This window comes from Mus caroli, chromosome 11 (genome assembly GCF_900094665.2).
Source record: "Mus caroli chromosome 11, CAROLI_EIJ_v1.1, whole genome shotgun sequence".
In the NCBI taxonomy this organism is placed as follows: Eukaryota; Metazoa; Chordata; class Mammalia; order Rodentia; family Muridae; genus Mus; species Mus caroli.
This window is the reverse complement of record NC_034580.1, coordinates 64,398,792-64,415,031: the sequence shown is the minus strand read 5'-3', so window position 1 is coordinate 64,415,031 and position 16,240 is coordinate 64,398,792. Positions and strand designations below refer to the sequence as shown.

General features: G+C 48.4%; 3 protein-coding genes and 3 non-coding genes across 8 annotated transcripts in view; all 6 read left to right on the top strand.

The window, feature by feature from the left end:
• Nucleotides 1-6,374, top strand: part of Senp3 (SUMO specific peptidase 3) — a 9,253-nt gene extending 2,879 nt beyond the window's left edge. Inside the window, exons 3-11 of the mRNA XM_021176064.1 lie at nt 167-406; nt 495-606; nt 964-1,111; nt 1,230-1,277; nt 2,346-2,423; nt 4,699-4,836; nt 5,020-5,103; nt 5,208-5,258; nt 5,857-6,374. Of these exons, the coding sequence (XP_021031723.1) occupies nt 167-406; nt 495-606; nt 964-1,111; nt 1,230-1,277; nt 2,346-2,423; nt 4,699-4,836; nt 5,020-5,103; nt 5,208-5,258; nt 5,857-5,967 (1,010 nt within the window). The 3' untranslated portion in view covers nt 5,968-6,374. The remainder of the gene's footprint in view (nt 1-166; nt 407-494; nt 607-963; nt 1,112-1,229; nt 1,278-2,345; nt 2,424-4,698; nt 4,837-5,019; nt 5,104-5,207; nt 5,259-5,856) is intronic.
• Nucleotides 6,375-7,066: 692 nt separating this feature from the next.
• Eif4a1 (eukaryotic translation initiation factor 4A1) lies at nt 7,067-12,651 on the top strand. 3 transcript variants are annotated; one of them, XM_021175884.1, is made up of 11 exons: nt 7,067-7,211; nt 8,514-8,562; nt 8,747-8,879; nt 9,225-9,364; nt 10,343-10,511; nt 10,830-10,939; nt 11,035-11,178; nt 11,250-11,387; nt 11,471-11,560; nt 11,805-11,884; nt 11,967-12,651. In XM_021175884.1, exons 1-11 carry the CDS (start codon nt 7,189-7,191, stop codon nt 12,109-12,111), a joined length of 1,221 nt encoding a protein of 406 aa, XP_021031543.1. In that variant the 5' UTR covers nt 7,067-7,188; the 3' UTR covers nt 12,112-12,651. The 3 variants fall into 3 exon arrangements, with proteins under 3 accessions (XP_021031543.1, XP_029339799.1, XP_021031544.1); XM_029483939.1 differs by lacking the exon at nt 7,067-7,211 and adding an exon at nt 7,736-7,878; XM_021175885.1 differs by lacking the exons at nt 7,067-7,211; nt 8,514-8,562; nt 9,225-9,364 and having other exon boundaries at nt 8,817-8,879.
• On the top strand, nt 9,718-9,861 carry LOC115032677. The gene has a single exon (XR_003838306.1). It is a non-coding gene; the product is annotated as a small nucleolar RNA SNORA48 (small nucleolar RNA).
• Nucleotides 10,591-10,734, top strand: LOC115032724. Its single transcript, XR_003838339.1, has one exon. It is a non-coding gene; the product is annotated as a small nucleolar RNA SNORD10 (small nucleolar RNA).
• Nucleotides 11,603-11,745, top strand: LOC115032646. Its single transcript, XR_003838280.1, has one exon. It is a non-coding gene; the product is annotated as a small nucleolar RNA SNORA67 (small nucleolar RNA).
• A 460-nt stretch (nt 12,652-13,111) lies between the features above and the next one.
• Cd68 (CD68 molecule) lies at nt 13,112-15,331 on the top strand. Its single transcript, XM_021177743.2, has 6 exons — nt 13,112-13,531; nt 13,611-14,047; nt 14,187-14,306; nt 14,440-14,512; nt 14,626-14,796; nt 15,039-15,331. The coding sequence occupies exons 1-6, from the start codon at nt 13,489-13,491 to the stop codon at nt 15,170-15,172; spliced, it is 978 nt and encodes a 325-aa protein (XP_021033402.1). The 5' UTR covers nt 13,112-13,488; the 3' UTR covers nt 15,173-15,331.
• The last annotated feature ends 909 nt before the right edge of the window (nt 15,332-16,240 follow it).

The following is a 16,240-nucleotide window of genomic DNA, read 5'->3' as shown; positions in this document are numbered from 1 at the left end:
ATTAGGCGCGCACGTGGGGGTGGGGGTGGGGGTGGGGGTGGTGTCTGTATTCCATAAGGTTTCCATTGCTAGACTTTGCTTCAGTCTGTGTTCTGTGGTTTTATCATTTGTATGCATTGGTTCTTTTACACGGCCAGTTTCTCATTCCTATTTCTGTGCTTTATAGGCCTCCTCTCATGTACTCTCCCCAATGGTTTTGGGGGACTGTCTGGTCCTGAAGGGGAGCGCAGCCTGGCACCCCCTGATGCCAGCATACTCATCAGTAATGTGTGCAGCATTGGAGACCACGTGGCTCAGGAACTTTTTCAGAGCTCTGACTTGGGCACTGCAGAAGAGGCAGATCGGACTGGGGAGAAAGCTGGCCAGCATAGCCCCCTTCGGGAGGAACACGTGACCTGTGTGCAGAGTAAGCCTTCAGAAGACTTAGTCCCCTTTTGGCCAGCTCCTCAGTCAGAGTCGAAAGGCCCCAGCTTACTCTCTCCTACCTCCATTAGGTATCTTAGATGAATTCCTTCAAACTTATGGCAGTCTCATCCCTCTCAGCACTGATGAAGTTGTAGAGAAGTTGGAGGACATTTTCCAGCAGGAATTTTCTACACCCTCAAGGTGAGGTCTGAGGGAGGGCTGGGACCTACCTCAGGGATGGGGAGAGAATGTTCATTCTCCTTCAGTGATGTATTTGAGGAAGTAAGAGCTAGAGCTGCAGCTGAGGAAGCTGCAGACAAAGTGCCAAGCCCTGTAAGACAACTTGGGGGATCTTTATGTAGGACGCTGAGAGACATTGAAAAGCTTGTCTCTGAGCATTCTCGTGCCTCTTTGTGGGGAGTGGGAGACCATCGAAACAACCCGTGAAAAAGAAAAGTTGTTTTACATGGTTATTCTAGACAGTAGGAGTGGGTATTTCTTTCTGGCTGCTCCAGCCACATTAGCTCTTGTATGATTCCAAAAATTTGGCCTATGCAGGAAGAGTCTGGTATTACAGCTGATCCAGTCTTATCAGCGGATGCCAGGCAACGCTATGGTAAGGGGCTTCCGGGTATCCTATAAGCGACACGTGCTCACCATGGATGACTTGGGTACCTTATATGGACAGAACTGGCTCAATGACCAGGTAAGAAGAGGTGCATATAAAAGGGCTTGAAAAGGCCTTCAGAGGGAGAGTGGATGCATAGGGGAACCCTTGACCCCCATGCTACATCCTCCAGAGCAAATTGCCATTTTTTCCACAGGTGATGAACATGTATGGAGATCTGGTCATGGACACAGTCCCTGAAAAGGTAGGTCCAAGCACACTTTTTGTTTTGTTTTTTGAGGCAGGGTTTCTCTGTATAGCCCTGGCTGTCCTGGAACTCACTTTGTAGACCAGACTGGCCTATAACTCAGAAATTCGCCTGCCTCTGTCTCCAAGTGCTGGGATTAAAGGTGTGCACCACCACTGCCCTCCGCCCCCCACCACCTTGTTTTTTTTTTTTAATATTTTTTTTATTACATATTTTCCTCAATTACATTTCCAATGCTATTCCAAAAGTCCCCCATAAACCCCCCCTTTTTTTTAGGCAGGGTTTTTCTGTGTAGCCTTGGTTTTCCTGACCCAACACTAACCAGATTCTTTTTTTTTTTTTTTTTTTTTTTGTTTTTTTCGAGACAGGGTTTCTCTTATAGCCCTGGCTGTCCTGGAACTCACTTTGTAGACCAGGCTGGCCTCGAACTCAGAAATCCACCTGCCTCTGCCTCCCGAGTGCTGGGATTAAAGGCGTGCGCCACCACGCCCGGCTAACCAGATTCTTTAGTCGCCAGAACTTTTGCGATCCTGAGCAGTTTTTTAAAAAAATATATTTATTTTATGTATATGAGTACACTGTAGCTGTCTTCAGACACGAGAAGGGGGCATCTGATCCCATTACAGATAGTTGTGAGCCACCATGTGGTTGATTGGAATTAAACTCATGACCTCTGGAAGAGCAGTCAGTGCTGGTAACCACTGAGTCATCTCTGCAGCACTCTGAAGTGTCCCCCTCCCCCCTTCCTTCCTTTTTATTTTTATTTTTAATTTTTGGTAAACATCCATTTTCATCTCTTCTATTTTATATAGCCTAAGGTCTGTGGTTTGGAGAGGAAGATAGTAAGGGCTAATCTATTCATTTTAAATCTGTAAGCCAATCTGTAGTGTTTTCCTGTTTAGTTAAATTGAGACAGGAACTTACCTGTAAAAGGTTAAGAAGAGTATGGAGGCAGTCCTTGGGGCCATTTCAGTTGGACGCTATGAAACTGTGTGGATTGGGAGGGTGGAAGGGCAACTCTGAGGTCTTTTAATTCTATTCAGCTTTTTTGTGTCTTTGGCACAGGTGCATTTCTTCAACAGTTTCTTCTATGATAAACTCCGTACCAAGGGTTATGATGGGGTAAAGAGGTGGACCAAAAATGTGAGTTATGAATTTACAACTACTTGTATAGCACCTTGTCTCTAAAAAAAAAATTTATAATAAGAGTTTTGCTTGCTTTGAGTCCTTTCCCCAATCCCGGTCATCATCCTACAAACATTAAAGGTCTTGTGTATCAGGGGTGATTGTAGAAACTGAGGATGCAGTATTAAATCAGGAGGCTTCTTTCTGCGATGGGTGAGGGTAAATTACAGCTAGTCCTAGAGTGCTGCAAATGTCCTACCACAGTAATGTGACAGCATGGGATTGGGTGTAGGTCTTACCTACATCTGTGCTAAGGCCTTGGAGTGATAGGAGTCATCCTGTGTGGTCTGGGAGCAGCACTTGGGCAAAAGGAGCAGCAAGTGCTTCAGACCCAGAGAGAGAGAGAGAGAGAAAATGCTCTCTGACACAGTGACTGTGGTTGTTGAATACAGAAAATTGGAGATCATGTGAGGCATGTAAGGTAGACTGTCAAGGATAGCGGTGGTTCTGTAAGGAGAGAGGAGTCTAGGGGAAGGACCGGGGGCTGTAGTGCCAAAAGGAGAGGGAAGAGGAGGTTAAGGTAGAACTTGTAGACATTTCTGGCAGGTTTCATGTGGGATGAAGAGATCAGTGGAGAATTATATCTGGGTTTTTGGCTTAAGTGATAGTAAAAATTGGGTCAGGAGCAGATATTCAAGAACTTCCATAGGTTTCTCTGTCCTGTTATGAAAGGCCATGGAATTTCAGCAGTGACAAAGGAACATTGGTTCTAACACACACATCTTCCTCCTGTTACCTAACACTGCCTTTCTATGCCCTGACCTACCCCAGAGAGTAGCTAGAGCTATTGCTCTTTGTCACTCACAACCCCAGCCCAAGCATCAGGATTTAATTTTTGTGCTTAGAATTACTCAGAGACCTGTTGAGTCGTGTTTCTTCCAGTAGAAGCAAGAGTGAAATACAGTTTAAAAACAAAAACAACAACAAAAAAAACCCCTTAGCCTTCTGTATATTGAGGTAAATGAAAAGGTGCGTGCTGCCAAGCCTGTGTGTTACTCACATGGTGGAAGGAAGGAGAGAATAGGCTTGCCCTCTGACCTCCATGCCTCCACCCTGGCATGTGTACCCACTCCCCACCTCCCAATAACAATGTAATAAAAAAATGTCTTTCTTGTGCTGTTGCTTCCTTCTGTGAGCTTGAGCAATTACTTTCCCTATTTGCAGTTTCCTCATGTCTTGAGTGACACAAGAACTTGGCGGCAGCGTGAGCATTTCTCTCAGGCCATGTGTTCTTTGTGGATAGTAGTGTACTCCCTATAGTGAATGAGGGCAGGCGCTTTTACTCTCTCCCCCTTACAGATAAGGAAAGGTATGGAAGGTTAAGTGGCTTGCTCATGATCATGGACTAGTAAGTGTAGAAGCTGAGTTTCAACCCTGTCAGTGTGGCACCAAAATCTTGAGTCTGTGTTTTGTTTGTTCTAAATTATATGTGTATAGATGTTTTGCCTGAGTGAATGTCTCAGCACCACATGAATGCAGTGCCATAGTGGCCAGATGTGGGCATCAGATCTCTGAAACTCAAGTTACAGGTGGTTGTGAGCCACCATATGGGTGCTGGGAATTGAAGTCCCGTTTCTCAGGAAGAACAGCCAGTGCTCTTAACCTATTGGCCATTTCTGCAGCTCCAGAGTCTGGGTACTTATCTAGACTTTTTCCTTTAATGTATATGTACCTGGTAGCAGAGCATGTAGTAGAGGCTGGCCTTGAACTCCTAGTTCTACCTCCCAGGTGCTGAATTAGAAGGCACATGTGTTCTGATATTACCTTCTTATTTCTGTCTTTCTTCAACATCAAATATCTCAATATCAGCCAGGCCTGAGAAGCAGGAGCATATCTGGGTTAGGAAGATATCTCAACCTATAGAGGGCATACAAGGACTGGAGTTTGATCCCCACCTAAAAAGCCAGGCCAGGGTAGTTGTTTTCAGTGCTACAGAAGTGAAGGTAAGTAGATTCCTTGCACTTGCTGGCCAGCCCACCAATGTTATTTGATGAGTCCTAAGTCAGGGAAGGACCCAGTCTTAAACAAAAGGGCAACATTGTCTGAAGAGTATGCCCCCCCCCCAAAAAAAAAAACCCTCCCAAAAGTATTAGCATCTTATGCTGAGCCTTGCCTCACAATCCGTGATGTATATTTTGTAACTCCTTTGCTTGTTCCATATTTTTTCTTTAGAATCCTCATGGCAATCAATAGGGTTTTATGTTGTATCTGACTTCCAGCACTTTCTTTCCAGGTGGACATCTTCAATAAGGAATTACTGCTAATCCCCATCCATCTGGAGGTGCACTGGTCCCTTATCTCAGTTGATGTAAGGCGACGTACCATCACCTATTTTGACTCCCAGCGAACTCTAAATCGCCGCTGCCCTAAGGTTTGAGGAGCTTGTGGGGAAACAGGGAGTAAAATTGTAGGGAGCTGTGGCAGCAAGCCATTTCAGGAAGAAGTGTGGGCTTGGAGTCCGAGGAGTGAGTGGGCATGGTGTTTCCCACCAGCATACTCTGTGTTACACTGGCAGGTGATTAAGGTATCACTTTCTTTTTTCTTGCCAACATAGCATATTGCCAAGTATCTCCAGGCAGAGGCAGTCAAAAAAGACCGACTGGACTTCCATCAGGGCTGGAAAGGTTACTTCAAAATGGTGAGTTTCCAGAGAAAAATGGAATAGTTTGATAGGAGGCAGCAATTGAATTCGTAACCTCTAGGAGTCTCCAAATGAACAGATTCTTGCTTTCTATTCCCTAGAATGTGGCCAGGCAGAATAATGACAGTGACTGTGGTGCCTTTGTGTTACAGGTAAGCAAATGATAAGGTCTTCTTAGCTCTTAGTCAGTAGCTTAGGGGTTGTTGGTAGCTCTTGCCTCATTTGGTTCAGTCAGATTGTACAGCAGGGTGTACCTTTATGTGTTAGCACAGAAACCCTGGTTTCATTGGTTTTCTTCAGGCCTTCTTTCTTTCTTTTTTTTTTTTTTTTCGAGACAGGGTTTCTCTGTGTAGCCCTGGCTGTCCTGGAGCTCACTTTGTAGACCAGGCTGGCCTCGAACTCAGAAATCCGCCTGCCTCTGCCTCCCAAGTGCTGGGATTAAAGGTGTGCGCCACCACACCCGGCCCAGGCCTTCTTTCTCCATCCTCAGTTGGGACTGTATCTCTGGCTTTGGTCCTGATATAGAGGCTTCCCAACATCCTCCCAACTAAATATATTCTCCAGTTTAAACACCAGATATATTATGTAGGCTTGTTAAAGCCCCAGGCTTAGTCTCTAATGCCAGTGTGTATGAGAAACAGATATTTTCTGAGAAATGAAGATGTATTTTGTGTGAAATGTGTAGCACAGGTCCTGACCTGGGAGGGTGCTCAGTAAACTGTTCTCATGGTCTACTTTGTTAACACCCAGTACTGCAAGCACCTGGCCCTGTCTCAGCCATTCAGCTTCACCCAGCAGGACATGCCCAAACTCCGTCGTCAGATCTACAAGGAACTGTGTCACTGCAAACTCACTGTGTGAGCCTCATACCCCAGACCCTTAGCCCATCAGTGGGCAGGGGGAAAGGGAGACCCTTCCCCAGAAACTCCAGTTCCTTTTTGTTTCTCTACCCAATTCCCTTTGGATTTTCATATTTAAATGTTTGATTTCTGTATTTTGTTTTCTTTGCTGCGAGTATATTGATTTCTGATGGGAAGGGAATGGTCACATAAAAGCCTCTTTCTCCCTCTATAGGAGAATGTTGCCTTGTGGCCTAGGTGGAGCAGCCATTCCTCCTTCCATGTTCAGAGGGCAGGAAAACAGTGTGGGGGTGGTGGGCGCGTAAAGGGATTACTGCCTGCCCGATCTTCAAACTTTTTTTTATATATATAAATATATATAAAAATGCCACGGTCCTGCTCTGGTCAATAAAGGATCCTTTGAAGATATACAAGTGGTGGTCTTCCTTAAAGGGCCTGAAAATAGTGGCTGTGCTTTATCTCAGGCCTTCTTCCCAGCTAACACTGTTAGTGATCCCCATTTCAGGGCTTGAGAGTCCAGCTTTCCATAGATGCCATCCCCGGGGAGCAGATGGCAGTAAATATGAATTAAGACTCGCTTATTCTTAAAAGGAAGCCCAGGAGAAACTGGAAACATACTAAATGAACCAGTGATTGAGTGGGCCAATCCTTGACAGCTTATCCCCCTATGCCCTTTAACCCAAAAATGGGTTCTATCCTTTTTGTCTCCAATCGGGGAAACTTACTATCCAATGAGATATCGCTACAATATTTTCCTGAACGGAAGAATAAATAAAACCTGTCCTGTAAAGGAAACCCGGGTAAAGGAAAGTGGCAGTCCAGACTGCCCGGAAGTTCCTGGAGGCTAAGGCCTCACCCCCGTCGCTTGATAGGACCTGCTGAACCACATGACTAAGGCACGATCGCCTCCGCACGTGTAAAGGTGCTGGGTTCCAAGATGGCTGCCCCGCCGCGAGGCTCGACTTAAGTATGTCACTTCCGCACCAGCGAGAAAGGCGGGCCCTTCAGCCAATGAGGCTAGAGGGCGGGGCTAGGCCATGATGGGCTTTCAAACTACCCAATAGGGCGTCCGAACTAAAGCGCCTACAAAGTAACGTCACGTCGAGTTGCAGAGCGCCGGCAGGCGGGGCAGAGGCGGCCAAGCCAATGCGATGGCTGGGGCGGGGTCGGACGCTCTATAAGTTGTCGATAGGCGGGCACTCCGCCCTAGATTCTAAGGATCATGTCTGCGAGTCAGGATTCTCGGTAAGAAAGGCTTTTGCAAAAGGTTGACTACTTACCCCGTAATTCCCTCCGAAGGGCCCGCCGGGGGGAAGTTGAGATGCCCATCGCACCGAACCTACCAGGTTGCGGTAGAACCGAGCCGGGAGGAACGGTCTGGGGAGGGGGGGAGATTCCCATGGCCGCCGCTGACCCCAGTGTGGATACCGGGAAGGAAGGCCTGGCTAGGGCGGAGGGCGCGAGCTTCCTCGCGAGGCCTCGGCCTGTGGGGACGCCGTACGCGAAGCTCGGATACTGAAAGGCAAGATGAGGTGGCGACCTAACGTGGGAAAGATAGGCGGCTGCGCGGCCCGGAGCCGGCTGGTCTGGCTGCCTCCCTGTGTCGGGCAGAGTGTGCGAGCGAGGGTTCCGGAGAGTTCTGGCGGTACCACTCGCGACAAGCAGGGGTGCTCGGGTCTTCAGGGAGTCCCTCCGTCGCGCTTGGAATGTGGGTCGGGGAAGAAGAAACCGGCCGATCAGGGCGCTGGTTTTCTTGACGGCCAGGACAGAGCTTAACCCGGAGGAGCGGCCGCGTGAGGCACCGAGAGCCCACCCGGCGCCGGGCGGGCGGGTCCATTTTGCCGCACAAGCCGGGCAATTGGCAAACTGCGGATGGGCAGGTCCACTTTCCTTCGGGGGTGAGCGGCCTGAGGTATGGGAGGGCGACGCCATTTCTCGACGGGGGCGGGCGGGTTGCGGATTGTTCCATGGCGGGGGAGACGCCGCTGAGTGGCGGAGCGAATGAGCACATGGCCGCTTGAGAGATTCCCCTCCCCCAGCCTGTTTCGCTTGTCTGTTGTGCAATCTCCCCCTTTGCGAGCGCGGCTGGGGCTCATTGTGCGCGAGGCCGCCACCGCCCGCGGCCTCCCACATCCGGGTACTGTGGAGGGGGGCCGGCCGGAGGGAGTGGGGGAGGGCGCGGGCGGCATGACGTGGGGGGAAGGGGATGGCCCACCCACGGAACTCGGAGGTGGAAGGCGGGACTTCCGGTGGCCTTGGTGTTCTGGATGGAGGTGCATGCGCTTTGATCCACCATACCCAGAACATGTGGGCCTGGCAGCAAAGACCGCATCTCGGCGTTTTCTGTGTTTTTGTGTTTGTGTGTGTGTGTGAGAAAATGTGTGTGAATGAAGTCCTTTACAGCCCCTTGATCATAAAGGAGCGTCACTCTATAAAGTGCCTCTTTGGGAGTTCTTTGGGAATAGATGGGAGTTGGATCGGGAATGGGCTGGTTGCTTCCATGCTCTGGTCAAGGCATGAAGCAAAACTAGTGCTTTGAATCAACAGATCCAGAGACAATGGCCCCGATGGGATGGAGCCGGAAGGCGTCATCGAGGTAAGACCAGGACCTGCGGTCCCCACTTTATATTTTGTCAGAACAGGCACTTCCTTAGGGTGACAGTGACCTTAGACATTTGGAGTGGTAAAACAGAGCAACCTGTAGGATGAGGTGACTCCAGCTTTTGTGTAAACACGTTACTAAGTGCCTAAGCTCTTTTTCTTTTTATCTAATCCTGCAGAGTAACTGGAACGAGATTGTGGATAGCTTCGATGACATGAATCTCTCAGAGTCCCTCCTCCGTGGTATTTATGCCTATGGTTTTGAGAAGCCCTCTGCTATCCAGCAGCGAGCTATTCTTCCTTGTATCAAGGGTAAGACTTGTACTCGGCTATATTGGACTAGACAGAGTGGTATGGAGTTGATGGTGGGCATAGCAACCAGGAGGAAACATCCTTCTTGGATCTTGGATTTTTAGTTTTGTTAGTACATAGGTCATGCCTTGGATGCATGGGTTTGTTTCCTTATGTAGGCTTTGTTTATATTGCTTTACATCTAGTCTAACAAGATGTGTTGTGAGTTGATATTGTTTTGGCAAAAGTTTGTTTGAAAACCTCTACCATTTCGTTTACAACCTTTTTTGTTACTGATGACATGAAGTAAGGTTTCAAATATCCTCTGATCCTAAGGTGCACATCTAATTCTTGATCTGGTTGTAGGTTATGATGTGATTGCTCAAGCCCAGTCTGGGACTGGGAAAACAGCTACATTTGCCATATCAATTCTGCAGCAGATTGAATTAGATCTAAAGGCCACTCAGGCTTTGGTTCTGGCACCCACCCGTGAATTGGCTCAGCAGGTAAGATTGGCGTGTTTCCTATTCTACATGACTGGTTTAAGAGATGAGTGCTAGTGGGGAGTGATACAGGCAGATTGAGCACTGCAAGGCCACCCTGGTCCATAAAGCTAGTTCCGGGACAGCCAGTACTATGATGTTTACCTTAAAAATAAGACAATTAGAAAGTGGCTGAGGACATTGTCTTAATGCCACTGGGTCTGGTTGACAGCTTTTAGTTCTGTTGAGATTTGTTGGCCTAATTACTACCAACTTTACCAGCAAAAAGAAAAGAAAATCCATCTCCTTGTGTCAAATAGGAAGGGAAGAGGATTGGTAGAATCTAGCTGGCTGGGCAGGTTTAGCTGTTTATGACACACCCCTGGCAATGGGCAAAGAGGCACCTTGTTTGTGGTGTTGTTCTTATATCAGTCAGGGGCAGAGCAGATGGCAGTCCTTTGTTCATCCTAGCTTGATGCCTAGCTTGGTGGCCAAAGCTGTTTCATGCCTAGGGCACATAAAATCCTGAAGGTATTCTATTACTACTATTTAAGCCTAGTGATTGCTGTGAAGCAAGCATCTGGGCACCAATGTAAGCAATGCTAAATTAAGAGGATTGTAGATTTAGAGCCCTGTAGATTTTGGGTTTTGTTTGCACGTCAGCTGGGGATGTTGGTTCAGTAGTGGAACACTAAGTCTTGGTTCTGTGGCAGGAATGAAATAATCACACGTTGTTGGTATAAGGCTATGTTCATATTCCCAGCCTTTGGAATGTGGTAGTAGGGTGGAGAGTGATTTCTAAGCCTTTGTAGAGCTGGCCTGGTGTTTTTTACAAGGCTGCGTGTAGGGGTGGGGAAATTACTGTGAACCTGTGTGGCGGGATTTAACACTGGCATTTGTGGTTGTAGTGTTGGGGTTGAGAGAGGATTCCGAGGATAATTCCTGTCTCTAAAGAACTCACTGGTACTGCCCAAGTTAATGTAGAGGTTCTTCTGCATTCAGATACAAAAGGTGGTTATGGCATTAGGAGACTACATGGGTGCCTCTTGTCATGCCTGCATTGGGGGCACCAATGTGCGTGCTGAGGTGCAGAAGCTGCAGATGGAAGCTCCCCATATCATCGTGGGCACCCCTGGCCGGGTGTTTGACATGCTTAACCGGAGATACCTGTGTGAGTACCATGTAACAGTTGGGCATTCCCACATGTCATTTTCTTGGATGTACATTTTCCTTTAGTTTAGAATTGAGTTGCTCTGTGATGAACCCCATGCGTGTCATCTGAGCCTGGCTTCCCTGTGGTTACCTTAGCCCAGGTAGTGTTCTACTTACCAGGGCTTCTGCCTGGCTTATCAGGGAAGCTTTGGGCAAAGGATCAGTCCTTGTATTCTGAGAGCAGATGTCTGCCCTTTGACTACCCTCTTACCAAGAGAGTTCCATGTATTTCACATTTGTCTGATCACTATGTGTTGGTGTTTTTTCTGCCTTCTAGCCCCTAAATACATCAAGATGTTTGTACTGGATGAAGCAGATGAAATGTTAAGCCGTGGGTTCAAGGATCAGATCTATGATATATTCCAAAAGCTCAACAGTAACACACAGGTAGACAAATGGCCAGGTTGATAGGACACAAGGGGCTTGGTTGTAATTTGAGGAATGTACAGTACCCTCATCATGGCTGCTGTTTTCCCCATTAGGTAGTTTTGTTGTCTGCTACAATGCCTTCTGATGTCCTTGAGGTGACCAAGAAATTTATGAGAGATCCTATTCGGATTCTTGTCAAGAAGGAAGAGTTGACCCTGGAGGGTATCCGCCAATTCTACATCAATGTGGAACGAGAGGTGAGGCCCAGTGCAGGAGGCAGACCTGGTAGTAAGTTGTTGAGTGTAACCCCTGACTTCTGGGTCTCCAGGAGTGGAAGCTTGACACACTGTGTGACTTGTATGAGACGCTGACCATCACCCAGGCAGTCATCTTTATCAACACCAGAAGGAAGGTGGACTGGCTCACTGAGAAGATGCATGCCCGAGATTTCACTGTTTCTGCCATGGTGAGTTTTAATAGCTGTGTGTCTCTGTGTGTCTGTCTGTGTTGGGAGCCTTGTGCCAGATGCTTCTCACCTTTGTTTTCCAGCATGGAGATATGGACCAAAAGGAACGAGATGTGATCATGAGGGAGTTCCGGTCTGGCTCTAGCAGAGTATTAATTACCACTGACCTGTTGGTGAGTAGATGCTCTTTCAGGGAAAGAAAGGGAGCCAAGTTAGTCCAAGGTGATTCCCTCTCCAAAGGGCTGACTGTGTGCCCTTTTCAGGAACGTAGCAACTTGGAAGAAAACCAGGCATGCCTGAGGTCTCTAGTGAACAAGAAACTCTTGTTTCCTTTGCCCTCCTCTGGCTGCCTACATGTATGCCTATTTAATTAGGATAGACTGTATCCTCTGATGTCTATATTCTTTCCTGACCTAGGCCAGAGGCATTGATGTGCAGCAGGTCTCCTTAGTCATCAACTACGACCTTCCCACCAACAGGGAAAACTACATCCACAGGTAAGTATAGGTCTGACAGACTAAACAAACCCCTATGCTGAATGAAACCCAAGTGTTCCATCATCCCTTTTACCCCCCTCAGAATCGGTCGAGGTGGTCGGTTTGGCCGTAAGGGTGTGGCTATTAACATGGTGACAGAAGAAGACAAGAGGACTCTTCGAGACATTGAGACTTTCTACAACACCTCCATTGAAGAGATGCCCCTCAACGTTGCTGACCTCATTTGAGGGGCTGTCCTGCGACCTGGCCCTAGCCCAGGGTTCAATCCTGGGGTGGGGCTAAGGAACAGCTGGAGGGGGGAGGGGAGGGAGCCAAGGGATGGACATCTTGTTTTTGTTTTGGTTTTTTTTTTTGTTTTGTTTTGTTTCAGTTTTTTTTCTCTTTGAATAAATGTCACTTTTTGAGGCAAAAAGAAGGAACCGTGAACATTTTAGACACCCTTTTCTTTGGGGTAGGCTCTGCCCCAGGCGCCGTCTCCTTCCCCCCAAACACTAATGCATTTCCCTAACCTAGTCACCTCGTTCCTAAAGGCTTTCCTACCCCAGCCAAATCTCCAAAAGTGAGTCAAGGGGCTAAAAAACATGGCTGGCCTCATTTGCTGGACCAAATCTACAGGGAGAACCCCTGAGTGAGGTTGTCCAGGGAATTGTCCCCGGTGAGGGGAGCAGGGGAGAGAAAATGGTAGCCATTTTTACATTGTTTTGTATAGTATTTATTGATTCAGGAAACAAACACAAAATTCTGAATAAAATTACTTGGAAACTGCCTGTTTGGGCTTCTTGTTTCTTCCCTTCCCTCCTACCTACCAGTGTGAATCACCTGCCCTGTACTAGTTGATTACTGAATTTGCCGTGTTGCTTCCTGCAATACCAAATGACCTACATTACTGACATTTGGTAATTTGCCTCAGTGTTAGGCACAAGACATGAGTGAAACTTGCTGACCGGGAGTGGTGGCGCAAGCCTTTAATCCCAGCACTCTGGAGGCAGAGGCAGGCGGATTTGAGTTCGAGGCCAGTCTGGTCTACAAAGTGAGTTCCAGGACAGCCAAGGCTATGCAGAAACCCTGCCAACCAAAAAAAGACTTCAGCTGGTTGTTTAGGCCTAGCCCAGATGATGTAGGTGTCAATTGTCACCTTGGGGTTGCAGGGAGTTGGTTTTTTTTTGTTGCTTTTGCTGTCCTGAACTAAGTAGGCCAAGCTGGCCTCTTAGATCTGCATTCTGCCTCCTGTGCCAGGATTGGAGCGCATGGGTGGGGTTGCATTTCTTACCAATGAGGAAAGGGCTTCCCATTTCTCTGCTGCATTGTAAGCTCCCAAGTAGAGCAAGTTTTGCTTAGGTAAGTTCCATGTGAGTCAGCTGCCTCATTCTCACGAGGTAACCAAGGCTTTGTACCGCCCACTGAGAACATCACTGCCAATCAGCCTAATTGTGAAAACCAATGGCTTGAGTGGGTTGCTAGAGCTGAGGTGTCTGAGTCAGGTTTGGGGTGGGATTATCTTAGTTAAGGGAAGTGAGGCTTTTCATTTCCTCTTCCAAGAGAAGGCAAAAGGGGATTGGATTGAGGAAGGAACTGGTATAGCCTAGCTGGTCTGAGCATTTGCCATGCGGCTCCCTGTGTGTCTGATCTTGCTAGGACCGCTTATAGGTAAGGAGAAATGGGAGGTGGGGGAGGGCTCATGGGCAGGAGCCTGCACCTGGGTGGCCAACCAATCTCTTACTGAAAGCCCAAGGAACAGGGGAAGACTGTCCTCACAAAAAGGCCGTTACTCTCCTGCCATCCTTCACGATGACACCTACAGCCACAGAAAGCACAGCCAGCCCTACGACCAGCCACAGGCCCACCACCACCAGTCACGGAGGAAATGTTACAGTTCACACCAGCTCCGGACCCACAACTGTCACTCATAACCCTGCCACCACCACCGGTCATGGGAATGCCACAATTTCTCATGCCACAGTTTCTCCCACCACAAATGGCACTGCTACTAGTCCAAGATCCTCCACTGTTGGCCCTCACCCTGGACCACCTCCACCCTCGCCGAGTCCAAGGTCCAAGGGGGCTCTTGGGAACTACACATGGGCTAACGGCTCCCAGCCTTGTGTTCAGCTCCAAGCCCAAATTCAAATCCGAATCCTGTACCCAATTCAGGGTGGAAGAAAGGTAAAGCTAAAGTGGAGCTTAAAGAGGGCAAGAGGCAAGTCCTGGGCTGGTTCAGCCGGGAAGAGGAAGAGAAGAGGAGGGGACAAACTGGATGGAGCATCCTTGTGATTTCAAACCCACCATTCTTGCACTTCTGCAGGCTTGGGGCATATCTGTTTTGAATCCCAACAAAACCAAGGTCCAGGGGAGCTGTGATGGTACCCATCCCCACCTGCCTCTCTCATTTCCTTATGGACAGCTTACCTTTGGATTCAAACAGGTATACAGCTTGAGTTTGTCTCTATCTTTTATTCTTCCATACCCCATACCTGTACCCCCGAAGCCTCCGTCCTTGCTCTGTGGACATGGATGCCTCTGTCCCTGATGCCTTGAGTCTTTCTGTTCACCTCAAGGACCTACATCAGAGTACAGTCTACCTCGACTACATGGCGGTGGAATACAATGTGTCCTTCCCACAGGCAGCACGTGAGTAACCTCTTCTCCTTACCACACTGAAAGTCTAGGCTGGGTGTGCTAGGCTGGTAGGGAGGACTCAGGAGTTAGGACTGGATTTGACTCTTAATTACTAATTATTTCAGAGTGGACATTCACGGCGCAGAATTCATCTCTTCGCGAGCTCCAAGCTCCCTTGGGCCAAAGCTTCTGCTGTGGAAATGCAAGCATAGTTCTTTCTCCAGCTGTTCACCTTGACCTGCTCTCTCTAAGGCTACAGGCTGCTCAGCTGCCTGACAAGGGACACTTCGGGCCATGTAAGCCCTACCTACCTCTTCCTAGAGGTCTCCCATTGCTCTGGAAACCTTCCCCAGAACTCTTTTTCTAGACCTCCGCCTCCTCTACAAGACTGCATTATTTCCCCTTTGCTTACTGCTCTCACCTATGGGTTGACTCCTCAACCTTTCTTCATCCCCTTTCCTCTTCTGCCCTCCTCCCCCTCCCACCTTTAGCCCTTCCACCACTGCAGCAATTCTCAGGGACCCCACTATTCTGCCAGGTTTCTCTTGCACCCGTGACCAGTCCCTCTTGCTGCCTCTCATCATTGGCCTGGTCCTCCTCGGCCTCCTCACCCTGGTGCTCATCGTCTTCTGCATCACCCGCAGACGACAATCAACCTACCAGCCCCTCTGAGCATCTGCCCCAGTCCACTGTGTAAGCCACCAAGGAGAGCCTCGTCTCTTCAGCATGCAGCTGACTCAACAGTTACCTTCCTTCTCTGTCTTTTAAGAACACAATTAAGAGATTTTATAATAGGGGTGGGGAGTCAATAAACACGGATGGTACCTACTACTCCTTTCTTTCCTCATGAAGAGTACAAACACTTAATGAAATCTTTTCTCTTGGCTTTCCTTGTCCTACTGGGGTTAAAAGCCACGAGTTTCTTGTCATATGCCTTCCTGTACCTTCCCATGGCTGAGTCACCAAGAGACAGCTGGCAAGAAGGGACAGAAGTACCAGAGAGTGACCAAATGCCTTCATGGTTTCATCCCTCAATGTCCTGTGACTGCTGGTGAAGCTGCCAAAATTCCCTCCTCCCTCTGGGGCCAATGACTGCCTAGTCCCTTACAGAATGAATCATTCCGACCTGATACCCTGTTGCTGACCCTGGGGTGCAGCTAGAGTAGGTGGCTGTATTAATTTATTTCAAAAGTGGTGACTGAACAATGAGATTCCATGTGCACTGTGGCCAGGGCCACAGTGAGGGGCCCACTGGTGCAGCCGACTTCTATGAAGGCTGTGCTACGAGGAACAACTTCAGGCCTCGCAAACACATCCCCGAGTACCAGGAGAAGAGGGAGTGCTGGCAATTGTCCATATTATCAAAAGGGATTTTTCAGACGGCCACCCACTGTACCAAAGTATAAATTCTACTGTTTATAGTAGGCCATGGTACAACGGATGGGAGCCAAGGATGGGTGCCTTTCCAATTTAACAGTCCCATGAGGTTACAGAAATTCTTGGACCAGAGCCCCACACAGCAGAGGTACATGTGACATTATGCCCTGCCCAGCAACTACATTCCCCTTACCCCCCAAAAGAAGGAACTGGGAAACAGTTTAGGAATGCCCTACAGCCTGAACCAAGAGTAGGTGTCCTAGCCGGGCATGGTGGCGCACGCCTTTAATCCCAGCACTCGGGAGGCAGAGGCAGGTGGATTTCTGAGTTCGAGGCCAGCCTGGTCTACAAAGTGAGCTCCAG

Bases quoted from the DNA above. Each gene is read 5' to 3' on its own strand.
- Cd68 (XM_021177743.2), top strand. From the start codon at position 13,489: ATGCGGCTCCCTGTGTGTCTGATCTTGCTAGGACCGCTTATAG. The intron at 13,532-13,610 runs GTAAGGAGAAAT...TCTTACTGAAAG, and splicing joins CTTGCTAGGACCGCTTATAG to CCCAAGGAACAGGGGAAGAC. The intron at 14,797-15,038 runs GTAAGCCCTACC...CTATTCTGCCAG, and splicing joins CAAGGGACACTTCGGGCCAT to GTTTCTCTTGCACCCGTGAC.
- Eif4a1 (XM_021175884.1), top strand. From the start codon at position 7,189: ATGTCTGCGAGTCAGGATTCTCG. The intron at 7,212-8,513 runs GTAAGAAAGGCT...TTGAATCAACAG, and splicing joins TCTGCGAGTCAGGATTCTCG to ATCCAGAGACAATGGCCCCG. The intron at 11,561-11,804 runs GTGAGTAGATGC...TTCCTGACCTAG, and splicing joins TAATTACCACTGACCTGTTG to GCCAGAGGCATTGATGTGCA.